The sequence below is a fragment of the Dreissena polymorpha genome, chromosome 12 (assembly GCF_020536995.1).
Source record: "Dreissena polymorpha isolate Duluth1 chromosome 12, UMN_Dpol_1.0, whole genome shotgun sequence".
NCBI classification, from domain to species: domain Eukaryota; kingdom Metazoa; phylum Mollusca; class Bivalvia; order Myida; family Dreissenidae; genus Dreissena; species Dreissena polymorpha.
This window is the reverse complement of record NC_068366.1, coordinates 73,102,922-73,125,952: the sequence shown is the minus strand read 5'-3', so window position 1 is coordinate 73,125,952 and position 23,031 is coordinate 73,102,922. Positions and strand designations below refer to the sequence as shown.

Below are 23,031 nucleotides of genomic sequence, written 5' to 3'. Positions count from 1 at the left end.
TACAGGAACTATGATATGGTTGATGTTGTTGCCTATCTGTGTGGATGGTGATAAAACCGCCCCGCTGTTAGTTTTACGGGATACAAGTTCAGCACACTAAATTATCGTGCGCACGAGAATACCTCTCTGACGATCCTGAGCTGCACAAAATCCCCATCCTCTCCGGCCGGGTCGCTTACAGGTTTCTCCTTTCGCTTGCCGCCAGTGGCATCCATTTCCGGTCTGAAATATTGAGAAAAAATGAGAACGATCGTAAAATGGACGAGCCGCTTTAAGGATTTTCGCCGGAGAACTGAATGGAGTTTTACAAACAAGCACTGGTCACTTGAATAATTGAGGTTGTTTTTTCAATCCAATTAAGAACCTTAAAATTAATAGACAACAATGGTTTTTTATACGAGCTACAAATTGGTTTTTTAAACTTTTTTGATAGTTAACTCTTTCAGTGCTGGAACCGAATTTTGAAGGCCTTTGCAAACAGTTTGGATCCAGATGAGACGCCATAAGCGTGGCGTCTCATCAGGATCCAAACTGTTTACTATTCTGATAGTATTCTTTGAAAAAAAATCAAAGAAAATGCTAATTTTAGAAATTCATCAGACGACATTTTTGCAGACGACAAATTTTCCAGCATGCAAAGGGTTAAGCGTATGGTTACAACGATTTGGTGAGCTGTTGCATAATAGGCTACATAAATACCAAGAACTTCGTCAATTAGACGACTTTTTTTTGCATATTAACGTCGCGATGTTAAAGATCCAATATTTATTGTATGAAAGATGTTCTAGTTTTTAGCACTATATGCATAATTTAACGGGTTTGTTTTGTACAAATATAAATTAAATATTTAGTATAATGTGAATCACATTGTAAATGCAAATCCTTGAATTATGTTTCATTAAAAGACGTCGATTAAGTTTAATTTAAATTGTAAATTCAATAAAAAAAATCGTTTGACAAATATAAATGCAATTTGTTGTAATGGAACATAGATATACATACATTTCGTATATATAGCTTTATTATGTAAATTTAACTCATGAACAATATAACATTTATATTTCAACATTCAAACAACCAATACTGTATATAATATGGTATGTGATCGACAAGGAACATGTCCAATGAGAAGGGTGCCCAATAATCGTTCAATAGCATGTTGCTTGGCTATGAATGCGCACGGGTATTTCTTTTTCTGTATATGGAACCGTGACCTGTAATTGCTGAAGTAATATCAATACGTGAACTGTTTTATTCATGTTCAACCTCGTAAATAGCAGCACTGCTTGGCTGCTCGTTTCTTATTCATAAGATTTCGATCGGGGGAGATGGATATGTAGAAACACACCAACCAATATCTGGTAGACTGTAGGATCATTTATCTGAACCATGGGTACTGAGTCGTTGAGTCGATTTATTGACAAAATATTTACTTTGGACCGACACCTTTAATGTAACCATGCGCTCTATATTTAAATCATTGATTTAAAATTGGATAGTGTAGATTCAGTTCGATGGGAAATATTTGTTTAGAACATTGGCTAAGTTAACAAATTATAAGAAAAATGCATGCATGGTAAATGATTTTCTTTCCCTGTGTAAAATTACACACTGAAATATAAATCAACAAACCAAACAAAACACTTTTACAAAACTACAGCTGTGTATTTATTACAAATATGAGCCTCCATTTTTAAAGTCAGCAACAATATTGTGCGCTGAAACATTTTGTTTATTTCATGCTCATATATAATTTAATAAAGGATATTAACCTCACTTAGCGAGGCAAAGCGGGTGTAATGTTTCAAAACTATATCAGAGTTATTACTAAATAAATTTAAAATTAATGACTTCCGCCAGAGTATTTCTACATTAAATGGACTCACTACAGGCTCATCAGACTGAATTTCAGTTATAAATAAATTAAGCATTTACATTTTCACTATACTTTTTAACGCAATCAAAGCAACAATATTATATAACATAAAGTTATACAAAATGGCTTGTGTAATAAACTAGAAGCAATATCACACTTCGCGAATTACGATTTAAATCGTGATGTTATAATGGGCTTATTCTATAAAACATATTATTTAATCTTAGATTGTAAAATATAGACACCGATCATTCTCGACAGGCTAATCATGATGTTTGTTACGGATCAATCGACTTTGGAAACGCGAATGTAAGCAATCATAAAGTTTGCGCAACTGCTTCAATTCTGTCTGGACTAATTCATGGCAAAAAAACACAACAATTAGCGGATTTTACAACAGCAAAACAGCGCGATTGAAGCACACATTTAAAGAAGCTTACCCCTCGATCGAAATTTCGATAACATATTTCGCTTATCCGACATCATGAACACAAAATACCAGAATTAACTTAGTCTTCCAAAATTTCACATAAATGAACGTTTTGTTTTTGACCTAGCAATAACTTATGATAAGCGGCTGTTACTACAGCCAGGTAAAGCTAGCTAAACGCAGCGCCCAAGAAAATTAAAAGACTATCTTTAAAGGCAGTCTACCCACTTTGACCTTAAATTAATAATACATTTAACAGTAGTTCCAAGTGCATATCAAATATTGAATCAATTCTCGTTATTTTGTATTTATGTGTGCTACATATTTTACATCGTGTACATAATGCATGTTAACACTGTTTGCAAGCAATGAGTTTTACAAAGACTTGTTCAACCACCCTCGTGGTAAAAATCCACTCAATTCAAACCCAACTTTTTCTTTAATTTGGCTTTAGAGAACAATATTGCGAGCATTTGTCCATTAACGCAAAATCTGATATATATATTTCAACTCAAATACATTGTACTATATACCACTGTAAATCTGGACTTTTTTGCCTTGCATGTTAGGTAGTCAAATGTGTTCTTTCTTTGTAGACCAATGTCAGCGGATATAAAGTTAAAATAGATTGTATTCATGAAAATACAGCAATCGTAACTCATTGAAGATGTCCACATTTGTGAAAAAGAAAACGTGTACCAACAGTCTCATTTGGAATGGTCGACACAACCTAAGGTATTCACTGTGTATAAAAAAGTACATTTAACATCCTAATAAGCTGAAAATTAACTAAAAAATCTAACTCTTCATTAATAAACCCATTTATGCCTAGCGTCTAGAAAAAAGGCCTTGGCAAACAGCGTAGACCAAGATGAGACGCCGCATGATGTGGCGTCTCATCAGGGTCTGCGCTGTTTGCTTAAATGAAACTCTGTAAAAAATATTCTAAATATAGAAATAAATATAATAGACATCCCAAATTTTGTAAATTAATTGATCCAATTTAGAAGGATGGGACAGTCCACTAGGCATAAATGGGTTAAGGTCAAATTACTTTTATTGTGTGTGATGTTAATGTCTTCATCGTCACAAACCTTACTTCTGTCATTCAAGGGTGAATGTATGGTCGGAATTCAAAACTGTTTGTTTTGGGCGATTTACACTTTAAGTTCGAATCAAACCTGCTCGAGACTTCATTCAAATAGTTATGTGAAAATACTGAATTTAGAGGAGATATATGATACTGGTTGAAGACTGGTCTTTTAAACACGGTATGTAATCTATTTTGTTTACACGTTTATACAACAAATTGTTAAATCGTCCAATCGGTTATAGTATTGCAACCATATATACTTTTATTCATTTTCGTACATCCATATCGTACAATTAAAATCAACACAGAACAGTGCTTATTGTTACATTTTTTATCAAACAAAAAGTAAGGGGTATTCAAATAATGTATGAAAATTACTATAAGGACACATATTTTTATTGAAACTACATTTTTATTTGGTGTGTCACTTGACTGAATGTTCAATGGAAAAATGAAAGTTTTAGCCCAAAACGTCCTATAATACGTGGGTTTAATCACTCATCAGGACTCAGACCCCCTCTCCAAGGTTCTATCCAGGAAACGTTTTCTCATAACGTCATAAGGTTATGACTTTTTCTAATTGAAAATTATATTCGTATATACGAAATAAAAGCTTTTTTTTCAGTTACACAATATCAGATGACACGGTTGCGCTGTAGCACGTGAAAAAAGTATCCGAATATATATTCATAATACTTATGGTGGTTTCAATTAATCAAATATTACATGTACTTGTTTGGTGTGCCTTCAATCAAGGAAGACTATTCGTTAAGTTCCGTATGTTGACCTTACCACTGTTTGGCACGAAAATAAATAGTAACGCAAGAAAATTGTTGTGAGAAATATGGTAAAATTGATCAACAATCGTCAATCCCAAGGTGACATGTCTTCATATTAAATGAACATATATATTATCGTATGTTGAAGTGTGTATTTAAGAGACAAACACCCCTTATATATCAATACATCTTTTTTCTGTTAATAATTAAGCAGGGAAACTTACAATTGTTTATCCACGTTATACTAGTATGTCTCCAAATGAACACAAAGTTGCATTCCAAACTTTAATTTTCACTTTAAATAGCAATACAACGTTTTACAATGAGATAAAAATAGTATTCTATGTCCATATTGCATACACAGTCCCGATATTTGAATAGACGATTTCATGATCAATCGCGACCAAGACTTCTTCGATCTTTTATAAAGAATACTAATCCGCTGTAAAGGTTTAAATATTGCTGCATGTTTAGACACGCATAATACCTCTTTACATTTTAATTGCTCGCTGTACCTACATGTATCTACATGTAATAAACTTAATAAAGTAGCTCGATATTTATGGTTCCGACAACTATTATAGAAAAATTACTTAAAAAACAAACTTTGTTATCGACATAAAACTTTAAAGGTTTGCCAATAGGTAAACCCAATCACAGGAATGTTTTTAAATTGATCTTGCTCGAGCCCGCAGCCAGAGCAGTTTAAAAGGGTAGCGGTTCAAACACATGAATTATAAACTACCTGGTAGCGGATTATTGACTGTTCAATGTTACAAAATGTTAACATGTACTCGAGTATGAAGCAAATACTTATAAGTAAAAAAGTTGCAAGTTATATTTAACAAGCAATGTACATGATTCTTTATCTTAAAAGATTATTTGTAGGTAGCGTTTAATAACACAGCCTTTGGTTCACTTATATCACATACTTATGCACATATGTGCAGTTGTCTACATAATTCCAAAAATGCACATGCAAATTAGTATATGAAAAAAGAAACACAAACCTGGGTCGATCACTGCTTTAAGTCTTTAATCGTTAATAAAATCCTCAACACACTTTGATCATCAACACCCGAGATGTGAACAGAAGTTTTTATTTATGCAATCATATATCCACATCATGTTTGTATTCATGCATGAAATCGTTCTAATATCATACCTGACCGCAAACTATTTTATATTGTGATGGTATGTATGATATTTAAGGACTTTTCGTATACTGATGAGTTATATTTGTTTAAACATGTGTATAGAAACAGACTGTATTAAAATTAGATCAACGTTTTCTGAATAGTGTTTCAGGCAAAATATTATATTGAACAACTGGTTCCGAAATGGCAGACGAAATTCTTTTCTTGTGTTATCTTGTGTCCCCCTTTTCTCTTATTCTTCAGTGGTTTCCTCGTCTATTCGAGGCAATAGACATCGTCGGACGCAAAAGAACAGCTCACTCATACATCACTCTCCAAATTTAGAGAAACGTAAAAAGCAGCGTAGTTTTCGTCGATGGGATTAAAACTAGAAGCTGTTGTGCTCGCAGATGCATTCTACATACATTAAAAGCATCCAATTCTGCAACCTCAATATGTGTCTTGTTTTGAGAAAACGGGGCATAATGCATGTGCGTAAAGATTCGTCCCTGATTAGCCAATGCAGTCCACACTTTCCACTATAACTATATTTTCGGTAAAAAGTGACTTTCTTTCAACGAAAAATACCATTAAAGCGGAAAGCGTCGACCCTGATTGGCCTGTGCGCACTGCACAGGCTAATCTGGGACGACACTCTACGCACATGCATTTTGCCCAATTTTCACAGAACAAGACACATATAATTAGTTCGGGGGACACATTCATACTCTTTTCTTCTATGTTCAGTGTCATGGAACAAATATGTTTACATCGCAAATACTTTTACTGTGCTATCATCGTGATCACCAGTTCATTTCGCCTACTCATTCAATTCAATTATGTATATTGGCCTCGTTCTGGCAAAATGGGGCTTAATGCATGTGGTAAAATTCATAAAAGAAATGATTTTCGCTTTGCATTTTTGCGCTTAAATGGTAGTTTTCGTTTGGAGAGGCCTTTTCTAAACATAAATCCAATCTAGGCGGAAAGTGTCGTCCCTGACTAGCCTGTGTGGATTACATAGGCTATATGTGATGATACTATACGCTCATGCATTAAGCTCCGTTTTCCTAAAGCGAGGCCCATATTTACTTGATTTATCTTAAAAATAGTTATGATAGCATCGTGTAATATATTTTACCTGCTGCATGAGTACAGGCCATAATATCGTTATATTTCGAATGTCATGTATATTGACCAATGTGACATGTGAATGTTTGTTAAAAACGTGTGTTATGCTACATAAATAACTATAATTCCTCTTTTTGGATGGGTACGTGGAATTCCGATTATTGTAACAATGTCGGCTTATTGGTAAATGAGTAGATTAAATACAACTTTTTTATTTTAACCCGGTAGTGTGTTAAACTAGTACACGTTTCATTGATAGATTATTTTATGTTTAAATTGCCTCATAATGAGGAGTAAAATAATAACCCGACAAACTTAAATTGTTCATACCGACCCTTAACTATTGTTCTACTATTCCAAGCTAAGTTTTTATCATATTTGAGTCTTTCGATCATATTAGCTACATAAGATTTTACATATTAGAAAGGAAATGTTGCATAAAGTTTTATAAGACTTTCCGTTGAAGGTCATGATGAAAGTGAGAAATGACTCATGTTAACGAAACAAAATGAATGCGGGGAATCACGTGGTCATATTTGAGAGAAAATGGCCGCCGATGCCTCGATTCGATGGAGAAATTGAGTCTTCAAACAAGTGCATCTACCTTATTACTTGCTTGTTTTTAATCGGATGACGCCTATCATAGGGCCAGCCGGGAGCGGTTTCAGCGAGTATCAACCGTTTTGCTCTGGTTGGTTTGATTTTCAGGAAATCGCGTAATATTCCATGAGTTATCTCCATACTCAGACCAATCAGAGGAAAACGGCTGATACTCGCTGAAACCGCTCCCGGCTGACCGTATGATAGGCGTCATCCGAATAAAAACATGAAAGTAATAAGGTTGATGTACCTGTTTGAAGACTCAATTTCTTCATCTAATGGCGGCCATTTTCTCAAATCTGACCACGTGATTCCCCGCATTGAAAATGTTTGAGCAATACATCTACCATAATCTTTTTAGATTTAAGTGGAAACAAGTGATTTAAGCCCGGTTTGGCGCACAAGTTTTAACTCTATTTGTATGTAGAAATGATTGCAAATTACAAACATTATTATTTTATTGAAAGATAATAAATACATCCTGGAATAAGCTCGATGTGTTAAAAATCTCACTAATCTGGGGGTAAACAAGCGACTGACCGATTTAATATGCCTACATATTCACAACTCATACCACATGTTATAAGATCACGTTCAACTCGATTCACAAACATAATATTTGTGCGCCACACTTGGTTACCCGTCGCAAGGCCATACTCTAAATGATCGACTGATAAATCGATTGATTTTTCTATAGTGTTTGTAAATGTGTGTTGGAAACGTCGTCTGTTGAGATTAAAGCGTTATTTGACCCGTTCTGTTAAAGTTTGTTTTGTTATAATAGGATTGATTATCATTTTTCGGAGAATAATTGGAAATGTACGCGAGTTATATGTTGTGAATATAATTTCAAAGGTATGCCTTCAAGCGAAATAAAACACCCAATAACATTTAAGTTTGTATAGGTCAATCGTGGGGTTGTTGTTTTATGTCTGAGGTTGTGTTTTAATTTCACATGAATAGTAGTAACATGTGCGTTGAATTAGTTTTACGTCTACTTTAAACTGTTTAAAGCGTTAGGGGGAATGTAAACAAATGGCTCCCTTTACCACACAGATACAGCTTGTTTTTCTTACAGACGACGTCAACTCGGCTGTTGCTGTGACATTATGGACATACGACGGCGACGTCAGACGATTGTTCCGTCAGAGTCCGCGGTACAATCAGATGGCGACTTTGTACAGCTACGAATTATTAGGGAAAGGGTAAGTATAAACTTGTACATCTAATACTCAGTTTTACATCTAAATTACCGACATTTACTTCCCTTATTCTTTATATATAGATTAGTAATTGTAATTCAACAGCGCCAACACCTTACCGCACTTTTGCACTGATTGTATCGTGAGCGCGTTTTTTCCGCGTCTGCGATAAATTAGTTGTCTGTTTAAATGTAGTCAATTTAAAAAACAAAAAATCATAGTTAACCATGTACTATCTTCAGTTCATGCTCATTATAAACAATGGTACGCCATTACTCAGTGTTTACGTCCCTTCGCAAGTTTCCGGTAAACGATGCATTCAGGACTAAAATCCATCTAAATCTCGATGATTTTTAATTAGTAACGTTTTCTCATTGTATGACAATCCATGTTATTACCTGATTTCTTATATATATGATAATTAATTATTTGTTGCTATTTTCTAGTCGAAAAAGAAATTTGCAATGTTTTAAACTGTTACCGGTGAATATCGAACTGTTGACCGGTCAACAGTTTGAATTATTACCTGGTGTCTTATATAAATGATAATTCATTATTTTTTGCTATTTCCTCGTCGAAAAAAAAATTTGCAATGTTTTAAACTGTTACCGGTGAATATCGAACTGTTGACCGGTCAACAGTTTGAACTGTTGCCCGCTGAAAAAATGACGTCATTTCGTCGAAAAAATGACGTCATTTTACAGTTAAACAGTCAAAATTATTTATTTTATCGATTACTGTTGTGTGTTAATAAAAAGTTAGTTTGCTGTTATTTCTATGTTGGAAATTTGATCAGGTAATAAAACACTTATTTCATGGATGCTTGGTGAACAGTCAAAACTGTTGTCCCTCGGTATCAGGGCTGACATTTGGAACTGTTGCCCTCGGCCTATCGGCCTCGGGCAACAGTACCAAAGTCATCCCTGATACCTTGGGAAACAGTTTTGACTGTTCACCGCGCATCCATGAAATAAGTGTATACTGTTGCCCGCTGGAATAATGACGTCATTTCGTCGAAAAAATGACGTCATTTTATACTTAAACAGTCAAAATTATTTATTTATCGATTACTGTTGTGTGTAAATACAAATTTAGTTTGCTGTTATTTCTATGTTGAAAATTTGATCAGGTAATAAAACACTTATTTCATGGATGCTTGGTGAACAGTCTAAACTGTTGTTCCTCGGTATCAGGGCTGACATTTGGAACTGTTGCCCTCGGCCTATCGGCCTCGGGCAACAGTACCAAAGTCATCCCTGATACCTTGGGAAACAGTTTTGACTGTTCACCGCGCATCCATGAAATAAGTGTATACTGTTGCCCGCTGGAATAATGACGTCATTTCGTCGAAAAAATGACGTCATTTTATACTTAAACAGTCAAAATTATTTATTTATCGATTACTGTTGTGTGTAAATACAAATTTAGTTTGCTGTTATTTCTATGTTGAAAATTTGATCAGGTAATAAAACACTTATTTCATGGATGCTTGGTGAACAGTCTAAACTGTTGTTCCTCGGTATCAGGGCTGACATTTGGAACTGTTGCCCTCGGCCTATCGGCCTCGGGCAACAGTACCAAAGTCATCCCTGATACCTTGGGAAACAGTTTTGACTGTTCACCGCGCATCCATGAAATAAGTGTATACCATTGTGTACATGATGGAACTATCTAAACATGGACAGTAGGGATATTACGTTATTTCGGAACCTTTCATATCTCTCATCTAAGGTTATTTAGCAGTTATAGTTTTTGATAAAGGGTTGTGTAAAGTCTGCCGATTTTGAAAGAAAACTGCAAACAAGTAGATACAAAGGTAGAGCCCCGATGATGAGGTCCGTGCTTATTAACTTTACTCACTTTAGCAATAGTAGTTGTTCAAGGTCCGAATCTGTACACGTATTTTTTCTTACAAAGGTATATAACTCAGCTGAAACAAGAAATCTCTTTAAAAAAAGATATTCGCCGTTAAAACTGACTTAAAAATAAAGGCTGAAAATGTACGGTCGTAAATAATTAAATTGAAGACAATGGTTTATTCATTTTTTTGTTTTCACTTGTTAGTCGCATACTCACCGCTTAAAATGTTATTTTGAAGTGAAGTATGAATTATGAACTGGTATATTCAAACTACACAATTGTGTTCGTAGATAAAATGTATAGTACATGAAATCGAATCATTTGTGTCCTCACATGGCTTATTATGCTGTTGTTTTTTCGCCATTGAAATAAACGTTATGTCAACAGTTGAGTAAGACAAAAAATTCTCCACATATATTTAAGTCACACTTTCAGTGCCGCGTCATGCGAAAATGTGTTATATGACGTAGACGGCCAGCGTAGTTCAAGCCAAATATTCGCAGTTGCCTGAGCTAATCTGGCCGCATAAGGCATATGACCCCATTCCGCACGAAGCGGATTTTTGAAAATCTCATCATGTCTTGTAAATGGAACATCTAACCACGATACTTTTCGATAGAAAATTGAAATCAGACTGTGTTTATAATAATAATAAACTGACAAATGTCGGTAGCCTATTCTGGCTAACAGGATCGATTTCCAGACAGGCTAACCGACACAGTCACACAATTAATATATTTCGGTTCTTTCTCTCTAAATCTTTTATTTCCCTAAAATTCATGTTATTTTATATCTTATGAGCAATACTGAGTGATCAACATAAGGTGTTTATCGATAGGACAATCTGTCTTACGATTTACTGACCGAGAACTGACCCGAAATTCTGCGAGATGGAATGTAATGCGTTTAAAGAATAACGATTTTCTGAAGACTAAGCATCGAAAATTGCACAAAACAAAGATAAACATTAGCCATTTAAGACATTACATAGTATTGTATTACTTCAATATGTAAAGGTATGGGTGTGTTGGAGTGTGTCATTTTCCATCAACGAATGTTTTGCATTTAATTTTTAAAACAAAAATATGTACATGTATAGGTATTCTGCATATTTCGTGTATAATTATATTAAACTGGCTAATGTCTAAACATGAATTAGTTCCTGACAATTTGTTTTGGACATATTACTTTCAATTTGACTATTTCCCGGTAGGCGTTAAATTGCTCCAAGAAATGACTACGCAATACTACTACGACGAAGACATGGAGGTGTCATACATTGTGTTTAATGAGCAGACAACTGCGCCCTGTAGTTTATGACGCCTTGTTGTTATTTAGCATTTGTCGGCCCAGTATCTGATCCTGACGAGATTGAACACAGGGGCAATATAATCACAGATCTATCGATTATTCATTAAATACCGCGATACAAATGCTCAAACGAAGAGTGTCAAAATGTGCAATCAATAACTATTATTAATTATTATAAACGTATTAACATTTAAATTGAAAGTATATAAATTCTGCTAATTTTGACCATGTCATCTTGAGTTGAGAGTATCATTTCGTCGCAGAATGTTCAAAAGAGCTTGAGTTTGAAATCAGAGCTGCGTTACGTGGCACTATTAAAGGGACTGTGCAACAGATTTTGGCATGTATTAAAGCTTGTCATTAACTGCTTTAAATGCTTTATATTGATAAATTTAAACATTTGAACTAAAAATCTCTATTAAAAAATAAGAATACAATTTAAAAAGAGAAGAAAAAACGTTAACCTCCACAAGGCACGAACCACTGACCCCTAGAGTCATGGAGTTTTGGAGTAAAATGTCTCCTGACTTTACTACTCGACCTAGTCCAAATAATTAGACGTAATCTACCAATGTTTAGCGACCTCATATTTATAGGAGTACACTCGACCATCCACGCTCACGTCAAATGCGGAGGTATTTTTTCGGCGTTAGCTGTATACGCCAGCTTTTCACCTTACCTGACCTTTGTAACTGTCCAATAAAATTCAAATAAAATTTCCCGCGGCTTGTTCAGAATGAATACACTTCAGTTATCCCATAGGCTGATATGAGCATACCATCAGAACATTGGAAACATGTCCGCGTCTTTGTAACACTGTTTTACTGCGTGTTCAGCATGAAACAATTTTATCTCTAATGAAAAGGCTTAATAGATAGAACACGTTTACACTCAATCTCGACATCAATACAGTTTGTGCGTCCACCTTTTATTTTCAGAGGCAACAGCGTTTTTACTTAAAGGCTATGTTCTCATTTTAGTACTGACTTTCAGATTCCTATCAACATGTTAACATGTAAAAGTATAAAAAGCAGTGGAAGCGTGGCCTCACTTTAATGAATTGCATTTCAACCCGCGAGTTATCAGGGTTTATTTACAGGTCATCGCTGCGTCCGAAGACGCTTATGTGCTGACCTGAGTTCGTGGCCAGTTTGTTATATAATATAGACCCTATCCGTGAACTAGGTGAACTGAGATTTTCTTTAGACCACAAAAGATGTTAAATGAAGATATTCAGCGATATAATTATGGTATGTCAATAATAGAGTCTTTATGTGTTTTCAACAATACCCAATACCATGATAAATATAATTTTTAATTAATTTTACAAGAATTATTCCACCATATTGCCTAATGTATTAAGCAAGAGCGCGATGATTCTCGATACTGTTAATAATCGAATCAAAAAGCAATGCCCGACAAACCACTAAAACAGGTTTGTTTGAAGAACGCGCGTATAAATATAAAAATATGTACGGATACTTTGCGTGATGCCGGTTGACTCATATGTTTAAATTTCACTTCCATTCTTCATTTGGTTTTCTGTTTTGTATCTATAGGTTTACCAGCAATATGTTATTATGTAAAATAAGCCGCGAAAACTCCGCGTAACATCCCGTATTGCGTGTAATCCAGCTAAGAACTGCACAGAAAAAGACATTCGCTATCCTTGGTCTCATTTTTAGAACTCTTTACCTTTCACAAACTCAAACCACAATCAACGCCGTATACCTTTTAAAGATATTTCTTGTTAGCTATATACGCAATCCTCGTAGTTCCCCAAAATATACGTCGAACGACGCTTTTGACTGTTGGACAGTCCCTTTAAAAGCACAATACGTTCAGCCTAGTTTTGGAATACTGCGAGTCACATGACTTCGCGCTGTTATCATAACTGGCTTATTGTGAAAAGGGTCGATTCGGATTTCTCTTCACTCATAGAACAGTGTTACATCCTAAAGGATGTATGAAGATGCAGTTATGTGGCCAATTTTCTGAGGGATTTCTCTCAAATCAGCCAAATAAAATTTCGGATGCATTCATTCGGGTCTTTCCCCAACATGTTAAATGCAGTTGGTAATTTAGGGTCATTAAAGGCTGGTAAAAAAGCTTCGCCGTTAATGTTTCACAATAAACACGTAAACCTCTTCATTTAAAAAATGAAAACCTCTGTTAATTTTAATCATCATATGCATGGCACACGTTTGAATGTGTAATGTTATGCTTATACGCAGCAAAAAGCAGAAATCATCAATTATAATGTGAGCGCTTTATCAGACAAAAGTTTAACAAATATATCTTTAAAAAAAACAACAGCGATTCGTCCGCGATAAGTGCCACGGTAACCTCAGTTTGATGAATTTACACGTACAAAAAACTTGCATTCATGAACTTACTAGTTAGAACTTACTCTATACAACTTACACTGACAACTTTAAAGCGAGAACTTACAAATTATAACTCACATGATTAAACCCACACGTTAATAACTTACACTTTGTAACTGTCACGTTTGAACTTTAACATAAAAACTTTCAATATTAAATATATATGTTAGAACTAACAAATAAAACAAAAAACACATACAAAAAAGTGATCAAACTTTGTATATACTATGTAAACATAAAAAACGTGCTGTTTTTAAAATTCATAGTCAGAAGTCTTATCGCTCTATAAATTTCATTACATAACTACAAATCAAATATAAGATCTTAAATTAATTTTGTTCTTTTAGTACAGTTTATTTGATACTTGTGCATGACATGCATGGTCTTGTTGTGCAGTAACGTCTAATTACACGCTCATGTCTTAATGCGGCGTTCTAAATGCAAAATAATGTGCTCCAGTTAGTAATTAGACTTTTAACACCCATCCCACGCCAATACAAAGATAACCGGTCTCACGCAGACTCATGAAAACTGTTTCCTGGAAAATCCTTTTTAGTCCGAAAAACCCACAGTTTACGCGTAAAAAATGTTCCTAATAACATCATTTTGAAAAGTGAAATCGCAGGACAAAATGTTACATGTATTCCAATGTGTGCGTATATATTTTGCGTATGTTTGATAGCACTTGTTTAATATTCGTTTAAACATATTAATTTTAGCTCGATTGCATCGAAAGCCCCAGGCTTATAGGAACGCTCTCGAGTCCGTTTCCTGAGCCCATAACCAGTACTTGGTGTCGTGGTGGACATCTTATCCACTACGCTACTACGAACTTAAGTTGATTATTAAATAGACATATTTATTATCAAATGCTATTTCATTAAATCAAACAATACATATCATTCAAAATAAACATCGATCAGATTTTTAAGCAATGATCAAAACGCGTACCTTCAGCTGAATCAGCGAGAGAAAACTATAAGCATGAGCACCCGCATTCGAAACATATTTTAAGTTTCAATGTAAATTTTTCAATTTAAATTCAACGCGGACAAAAGTTCAAATGACGCTATATTTAACAAGACCTGTGTACACATCCTTTAAGCCTCTAAGTTAAACATATTTACATGTACAAGTTAAACAATGTTTGATATGCACACATACGCGTGAAATTTTCCTGATTGGCATTTTGGATATGACCCGCGACAATTTTCATATTGACACTTAAGATTTGCTTAAGTTGCTTTTTGGTATATAACACCCTATGCTTTTCACAAGGATACGTAAAATTGTCCTTATGCGCTTCGTGGACATCACCCCTAGTAAGTTTAACAAAGACAGTTAATATTTTCCTGATTGACTTGAGATATTGCACCCCCAATAAATTTTAAAAGGACAATTAAGATTTCCTTTGTCGATTTTATTGATTTTACGCGAGATGAGATTCCCAAGAAAAGTAAAGATTTCACTGAGTGGCTTATAGAGGGGATATAACACCTGGAATGTTTTTCAGCGGAAGCAGGAGATTGAGCAACAGAAGCTTGCAGCGCCATTGTCCCTGCCAACCGTAAGGGAAAGCAATCTGGAAACGAAAGAGAAGAGCAAACTGCTTACAATGCTCTTTGATGCGATAGAAGAACACGATGTGCAAACAGTAAGTGCTATGTTGTGGCACTGTTTGGTTTAGTGATGCAATATCAGGTCATAGTCGTAAAACATGAAGAATCAAACACAGTTTAGTATACAAATTTCCTTTAATACATCTTTTCTGGGTGCAACAAGTTTTTTCTTGAACACATCAATCGGTTTCTATGTAACTAAATGTTCTATCGTTTGCATCTAGATCTAAAGTATGTTGCAGCTGACAGCTATTTGATAAATACCAACAAAACTAACATTGTACTGGTTTTTAATTTTCCAGCTTCAGTAACTTTGGTGTTTGAACTTTGCATATCCGAATCTTAGTATCTCGAAGTGGACGGAAATGCTGTGATATATGTGCTTCGAGATATCCATAGTTCGACTTATCCGTTATCGAACTTTTACAATGGATAATAGGCTGACTATGTAAATGTACAAATACACCATACTATAACAAACATGCATACATTGAATTAAGAAATTCTGAATAGACCATAATACCAAGTTATAATCAATGGTTTTGTCGAAGACACAATTACGATCCCGTCCAGTTTAAAGGGGCCTGTTCACGTTTTGGTAAATTGACAAAATTAAAAAAAATGTTTCAGATTCGCATATTTTCAATTTAGTTTTGATATTTGTGAGAAAACAGTAATACTGAACATTTACCATGCTCTAATAGCCATTATATGCATATTTTAACGATTTGAAAACCTGAAAATTATATAGAGTATACTAGGTTAGTGTTGATTATAGATCAGGTTTATCATGCGAGGCTTAGAAAACAAAAAACACGAGCCTTGGCGAGTGCTTTCTCGTTGTCGTGCCGAGCATGATAAACCTGATCTATAATCAACACTAATCTATTATTCTATGTATCCCACTTTTTATTTTGTAAACCTTTTTATTTAAACAAAATTAGTTTGCATGGATAATTTCGCTGGATTTATGACGTCATTTCGTCGAAATATTGACGTCATTTCCTGCCGTTGATTATATATGATATTTAATCAATGGGGCTTTAATCAACCGAATTCGCTGTAAAAGTGGGATAAAAAGCGTTGCAACGCGAAACGATTGAATAATTTGGAGAGTTCTGTCGTTGTCGTTATATTCTGTGAAACTACGAGGATTGCTTATATTTAGCATAAAAAACAGCTTTCATTGCATGTGGAAGGATGGTCGAGGGGTCTAAGTGGTAGACTTTTACTCCAGAACTCCAGGGGTCAGTGGTGTGAGCCCTGTTGAGGGTTAATTTTTTTCTCTTTTTAATTTTATTTTTGATTTTTTTTACCGGAGCTTTTTAGAGCAAATGTTTACATTTAGCAATAGAAAGCATTTAATGACAAACTTTAAAACATGCCGAAATCTGTGAAAAGGCCCCTTTAAGATAACAAGTTTCAGACGTATAAAGTAACAACACATTCACTAAAATTCAAAAACTTGAAAAACAAAAAGAACGTGTATGTTTATCGGAAAAGACGTCTTACGACCATGAAATGTTAATCTGTATAATACATAATAGATTAAGTTCGATTGTAATGTTTTGCCATTTTTGCCCTTGTTCTTGTTTCAGGCAGAAGAAACACTGACGAAACTGAAGAATCACTTTCCTATTCAAGATATTCGACACCCAAAACGAAACGAAAATGTTTTGCATGCCGCACTTTCAAGTGGCTTGAATGCTTTTGCAAAGAAGCTTATAACGAACGAACACGAGACTCTTGTTACATCATGTCACGAGGTTAGGTACGCGGGTATCGTTGGAAACAGAAACTGCATGCATATAGCAATCGAGAAATCAGATCTAGAAATGGCAAAGTTGATTATGAATAAAATTCGGCGGATTTGGCAGAAACAGAGTCTACTGAAGCAGGAAACTGCAGTGAACATTACAGATCAACGACCGCGGTTGTTCTCTTGTCTTCATTTGGCTGCGTATTATGGACATGTTGATCTGGTCAAGTTTATACTGGATGAAGGAATGGATGTTAACCACTTGAACGGTAAGAACGATACAGCCCTTCTTTGGGCTGCCAGATGGGGCCATAAGAATACAGTGGACTTGCTGTTGGAAAGAAAGGCGAACCCGGAAGTAGCGAATGACAAAGGGTCCACGGCATTGTATTGGGCGATACGCTATGAGCACCCTAAAACGGTCGCATTGTTGTTAAGCAAAGGTCGGGCTAACCCAAACACTCAACGAAAACTTGGTCTCGTTGCACCGATTATTATTGCCTCTGCTTTTGGGAATGTCGAAATACTGCAACTCCTTCTGCAGCAGCCTACCATTGACGTGAATCTCCAGATTCGTGGAGGAGATACGGCCATTCACAACGCCGCCAGAGAAGGAAACCTTGACTGTGTCAAAATTCTTATAGAAAAAGGGGTAAAATTTGACGAAAAAGATTCGCTTGGCGATACACCACTACTTCTAGCGGCTAAAAATGATTTTGTCCACGTTGTTAACTATTTAGTTTTAAAAGGAGCCAATGTTAACGCAAAGAATAACGACGGCAAAGACATTTGGTATTTTGCAATCGAAAACGAAGGTTCATTCCTCTTGCAATCGTTAATTAAAGGAATGAAATCATATTCTAGCGGTGCTAATTCCAAGCATCCTCTCCTGATAGCTGCAGATAAAGGTCGATGTGATAAAATTAAGCTACTTTTGGACATGAATGTTGACCCAGCAGTGTTCGATGCAGACGGTAACGATCTATTCCATCATTCCGCAATGGAAGACAAACCAGAGGTTATTGAAACATTCGCAAATGTTTTCTCATTGCAAAACCAAAATAAATTAGGAAATACTCCTCTTCACATTGCGTGCCTAAATGGCCATTCAAGAACAATTATGACTTTGTTAAAATTCGACGTCAAAGCCAACGTCAAGAACAAAAAAGGAGAAATGGCGATACACGTAGCGGCATATTCACCGAAAACGACACCGGAATTAGCGCGCGAGCTGGTGTCTTACATGATCAAAAACCACGACTGGAACAGTTTAAACGACAAAGACCTTAAAGGGCAAACCTGTCTGCATATTGCTTGCAGACATACAACTACAGATGTTCTCTGGGAATTCAGAGAGGTCAAATTAAATGAACGAGACCCAGATGGTCTGACGCCTTTACACGTAGCTGTGCGTCCAAAACAGCCAGATATCCTCGAGACTGTTTTGGATATGTTTGAACGTAATAAACGGGATTTGAGTATCAATGAACAAACAATATCTAGTGGGGAAACTGTGTTACACCTAGCTGCCCAAGAGGGTCATTCAACATCCATCCCTAGACTTATCAAGCTGGGGGCAGACATAGCCGTCAGGGACGTCAACGGTGACACCGTTCTACACAAGTTAATAAAGTTGTCTGTTTTTGACGTGACAAATAATTCGAAATACATCGAATCCTTTACAATAATATTGTCAAACATCGTTCGTTGGTGGTGTTTGAAATCTGGCACAGCGATTCCAGAGAATGAACACGATAGCGACTATATTTTAATACAACGGACTGCTTTCAGATTCATCATTTATGATGTTCATAATATTGATGGTCTCTCTGTACTCAAACAAGCCTTCCAGTGTGGCGCCACAAAGATCGTAGGTGAACTGTTGATGGTCGAGCAGGTTACGTTTTTTGAAACAGATGGGTACACGTTCGATGTCTCATATCTGACACCGAGGACAAATGAAGTCGAAGAGGTCAAATCTCACTCGGTTGCCCAGGTTTCACCGACTGACCAAGAATTCGGTACCACGAAACAGCTCAAAACTACTGACAAATACCTGGACGAAAATCAGCTCTCTGCGATGGAACTGCTGATCGAAAGCAAAACGATGTCTCAAGCGGCCGATATCTTAGACCTGCCGCTAATCAGAGAAATCGAGAGGTACTACATGCGGATTGTCTCGTGGGTGTTTTCCGTGTTGATGGTATTACACATGATCTACATGAGTGTATTCACATACATTGGCGTAGAATTGAGCAAACAAATGCGGACTAAAAGAGACTATATTGGATCTTCAAATGCAATTATTCTGATGTATGTCATTGTACCGCTAGAGCCGGCAATTATAGTCATATTCATGCTTTTTCGGTTTATTAAAAGTATTAAGAGCTGTAGTTTCTACCATCAGGCGAAAATTCAAAATCAAGAAAGAGTATCTTCAGTGCTTTCCTCCTTTGTGTTACCAGCTCTCTGCATAGTGTATTCGGGTTTGATATTCGCTTGGATGGGAATGTTGTCAAAGCAACGTGATGACCACAATTATATCCTGGCTACAGCACTCTGCATTGGTTGGTTACTCACAATTTCATTCACGAGAGGCATACGTCCGGTCCATTATTTCTACCGGATGTTGCTGAGCATGATTGCGAGGGACATGGTGCGGTTCGTATTGGTCTATCTGTTTGTGCTGATGGCGTTTGGTTTTGCGTTTCACGTCATAATACAGGTGTCGGAAGACGCGACCAAAAAGTATTATGATCCAGGTGTGACTTTGTTCACGACATTTAATATGATGATTGGAATGGGTGAATTGATAGACGAAGACTACGAATCCCAGATGATGGCCGAAGATCGAAGCATCGCATTTTCAAAAGTTTTGTACCTCATCTACATAATTCTGTCCACGATCATCCTCTTGAATTTGCTGATAGCGATGATGAACGACTCCTACTCGCGGATTTTGCAAAACAACAAGATTTACTATAGAATCGAGTCCATCAAACTGGGCATTCAGATTGAGTCAAGTATTCCATGCATCAGTCGTTTCTCCGATGTAAATCTCACGAAAGGTACCGCCATTCTACTATTTTTTGTATTGTTTTCTAATGTTGCTTTTTGCATGATTTGTATTTTCCTTGACCTGAACGTGTAAATTTACATTACAAACGAAAATAAACGATACATTGAAATTGTATTTTTGAAATGAGTATAATTTACTTGCATATTTATCCTATTATTGAATTTATAAACAGGTTCAGCTCACTTGGGTATGACGGGCTTAAACGAGCGTTGGCTACTGACAATATCCAATGTGAACTTCGAACGTTATGTGCAGGACAATATTCGCATGGGTAACATGGATGATGTATCCAATCGCTTGGATAACCTGAGCCATCTGATTCGCCAGACGAATGATCGAGTCAAGACACTGGCAGCTACAATCGATAATATAGAAAAGAGCAAATTGGAGAGAAAGGTAGTGCGGATGTTAAAACGCAAAAAAGAAACTTAAGTCGTTAGAATTACTTTAAACCGAAAATAACATATGCGAAAGATATCATTTAACTTTTTAAATTGGAAAAGTGTTTTTATTTAATAAACAAATTACTTGCTGATAATTATAAAGATTTTGTATTTTTTCAGTCAATATTCTTGGATTATAACTGGTTGGTCAACTTTTGATTTTTTAAATACTTGCTGACATACAAGTCTCTGTAGGCGGACTTCATGTACTTTCTGATTCCTTTGATTTTTTTTATATTTAATGTTCATTTTAACTGCATTTAAGTTTCTAGATATTGAAATTACACTTGGCTATGTTTCCACATCAAATAATTAGATAATGTTTAATACTATACATATCTAGAAATCGGTTTATTGTTTTGAAGGCAAACGAAGCCCAAAACATATGAACCCACGTATAATACGTGTTCCAATACGTGAGGTGGGAATCATGATCGAAGTCGATTGTTTGTATTTGTCGTATAACATATATAGTATCCATAACAATATTGACTTTTTTAGAACTCAAGTTTATCATGTATAAGCCAAATGTTTTCGATACAACATAGCCAAAATATATAGGTTTAAACAAAAGTAAAAGTGGTCTTCCAAAATGTTTGGGAAAAACTTTACATACTCCTTTATTTTTTTTTTACATGTTTTCTATTTTTACTATGAAAACATTTTAATTGAAATAGAACAAACGTGTGTGTATGTCTATTTATAAAAAGGACACACTTTATCTTATTGAATTGTAATGATAGCATAATGTAAAAAATATATAAAAAAAAACCTGAAATTTCATGTACAACGTTTTGGGAATTCAAGCATTTACATGACTGATATTCCTATCTTGAAAATTAAAAAGTATATATTTATATAATAAAAGAATGGGTTTATTACTTTCAATAAGAGTTCTGGAGAATAATTATTGCTTAGCATGGAAAATGTGTACTCATACAAAATGTAAAGAAAATTAATTAACTGGGCAATGGTAACAAAAGTTGTAGACCCCAAGCATAATATTATTGTACATTTCGCTGTTTGCTTTAAATGTCTAATACCGTGGTATTTTTGTCAAGATTGATTTAAGATTTATATTTTTTTGAAATCCAAACTTTTTTATCATATCGTTTTTTTGTGTATATGTATGTGTGTGTGAAATGTGTTTGTGTGTGTAATGTCTTATGCATAGATGTTATCTACCTCTATTATAGAAATACTTGTAATATATCACGCGAATTGAATCAATGGTTATACGAACTATATTATATAATAACAAATTAACATGTAAACTATCAATACACTTTGTAAAGTGTGGAGTTAATACAACTTCATTACGAAATAAAAAAAAGAAAAAGTAAGCTTTGTACATTATTCCATGCACATACAGTAAAGGTTTGAGATCGAACATGCACAACTACGAAATATCAAAGCAATACGAAAACATCGTACAAAAGAGTCTACAGCATCATTAAAAAATGAATTAGTTCATTCGCAAGACTTTTGCAATTGTATTTTTACGGAAGTTCCCGCTTACCAAAATAAAAAAGCTACAGCGAGTTCAAAATCATGCCAAGAGAGTAGTCTTGAACGCTTCTTTTGAAGAACCAATAACTGATCTCCTAAAAAATTACACTGGCTTCCACAAGAGGCCAGGATGATGTTTAAAGTTTTAGTTTTTGTCTCCCTAGACGACAAACAAAATAAGCTGATGGATCTCTTGCCGTCGTCCTGCAAAAATGGAGGAACAAACTACCTGAGTATGTTAAGGATTTCCAGTCTGAACCCAGTTTTAAATCAATGTAGAAAACACATCTGAATCGACAATTTTACAAACAATAAGTGTACCCGTGCGTGTAGGATTAAAATGAAGTCTGCATTTGTATTAACTAAAATAGTAAATTCTGAGTGTTTAACGTTCTTGAACGAAAATGTATCTTTTTAACACGTTTTCGTCGTAATTACGAGTATGTTATTGCGAAGTGCAATATAATATGTTAATTACATTTGCGCTATAGAAATGCTATGTAGTTGTATTATTTATTGAGGCGCTATTTGTAGGGCATCATACAAATGAAACATGATAACGTATACATGTATAATCTTAATATGAAGTTGGATTCATATTTAAAATATGAACTTGGGTTAAATATATACAATCTCAAAATAAGCTTAATGATTATACCACATTTTAAGAATTTAGTTGTATTGTATAGATGATTAAAACAAAACAAGCGTTGAGTAGATTTCGAGTGTGTTCGCATTTTATTGTCAATGATCGTAAGTGACAAGTGTGCAAGATATTCATGATTCTTTTATTTCTTCGCTTGCTTCTTGGTTATTT

At 35.2% G+C, this 23,031-nt stretch overlaps 1 protein-coding gene across 1 annotated transcript; it reads left to right on the top strand.

Annotated features, from left to right (window-relative positions):
- Window positions 1-7,755: 7,755 nt before the first annotated feature.
- On the top strand, window positions 7,756-22,048 carry LOC127853966 (uncharacterized). Its single transcript, XM_052388850.1, has 5 exons — window positions 7,756-7,900; window positions 8,124-8,250; window positions 15,319-15,459; window positions 17,023-20,251; window positions 20,435-22,048. Exons 2-5 carry the CDS (start codon window positions 8,155-8,157, stop codon window positions 20,692-20,694), a joined length of 3,726 nt encoding a protein of 1,241 aa, XP_052244810.1. The 5' UTR covers window positions 7,756-7,900; window positions 8,124-8,154; the 3' UTR covers window positions 20,695-22,048.
- Window positions 22,049-23,031: the final 983 nt, after the last annotated feature.

Bases quoted from the DNA above. Each gene is read 5' to 3' on its own strand.
- LOC127853966 (XM_052388850.1), top strand. From the start codon at position 8,155: ATGGACATACGACGGCGACGTCAGACGATTGTTCCGTCAGAGTCCGCG. The intron at 15,460-17,022 runs GTAAGTGCTATG...TTCTTGTTTCAG, and splicing joins AAGAACACGATGTGCAAACA to GCAGAAGAAACACTGACGAA. The intron at 20,252-20,434 runs GTACCGCCATTC...ATTTATAAACAG, and splicing joins CGATGTAAATCTCACGAAAG to GTTCAGCTCACTTGGGTATG.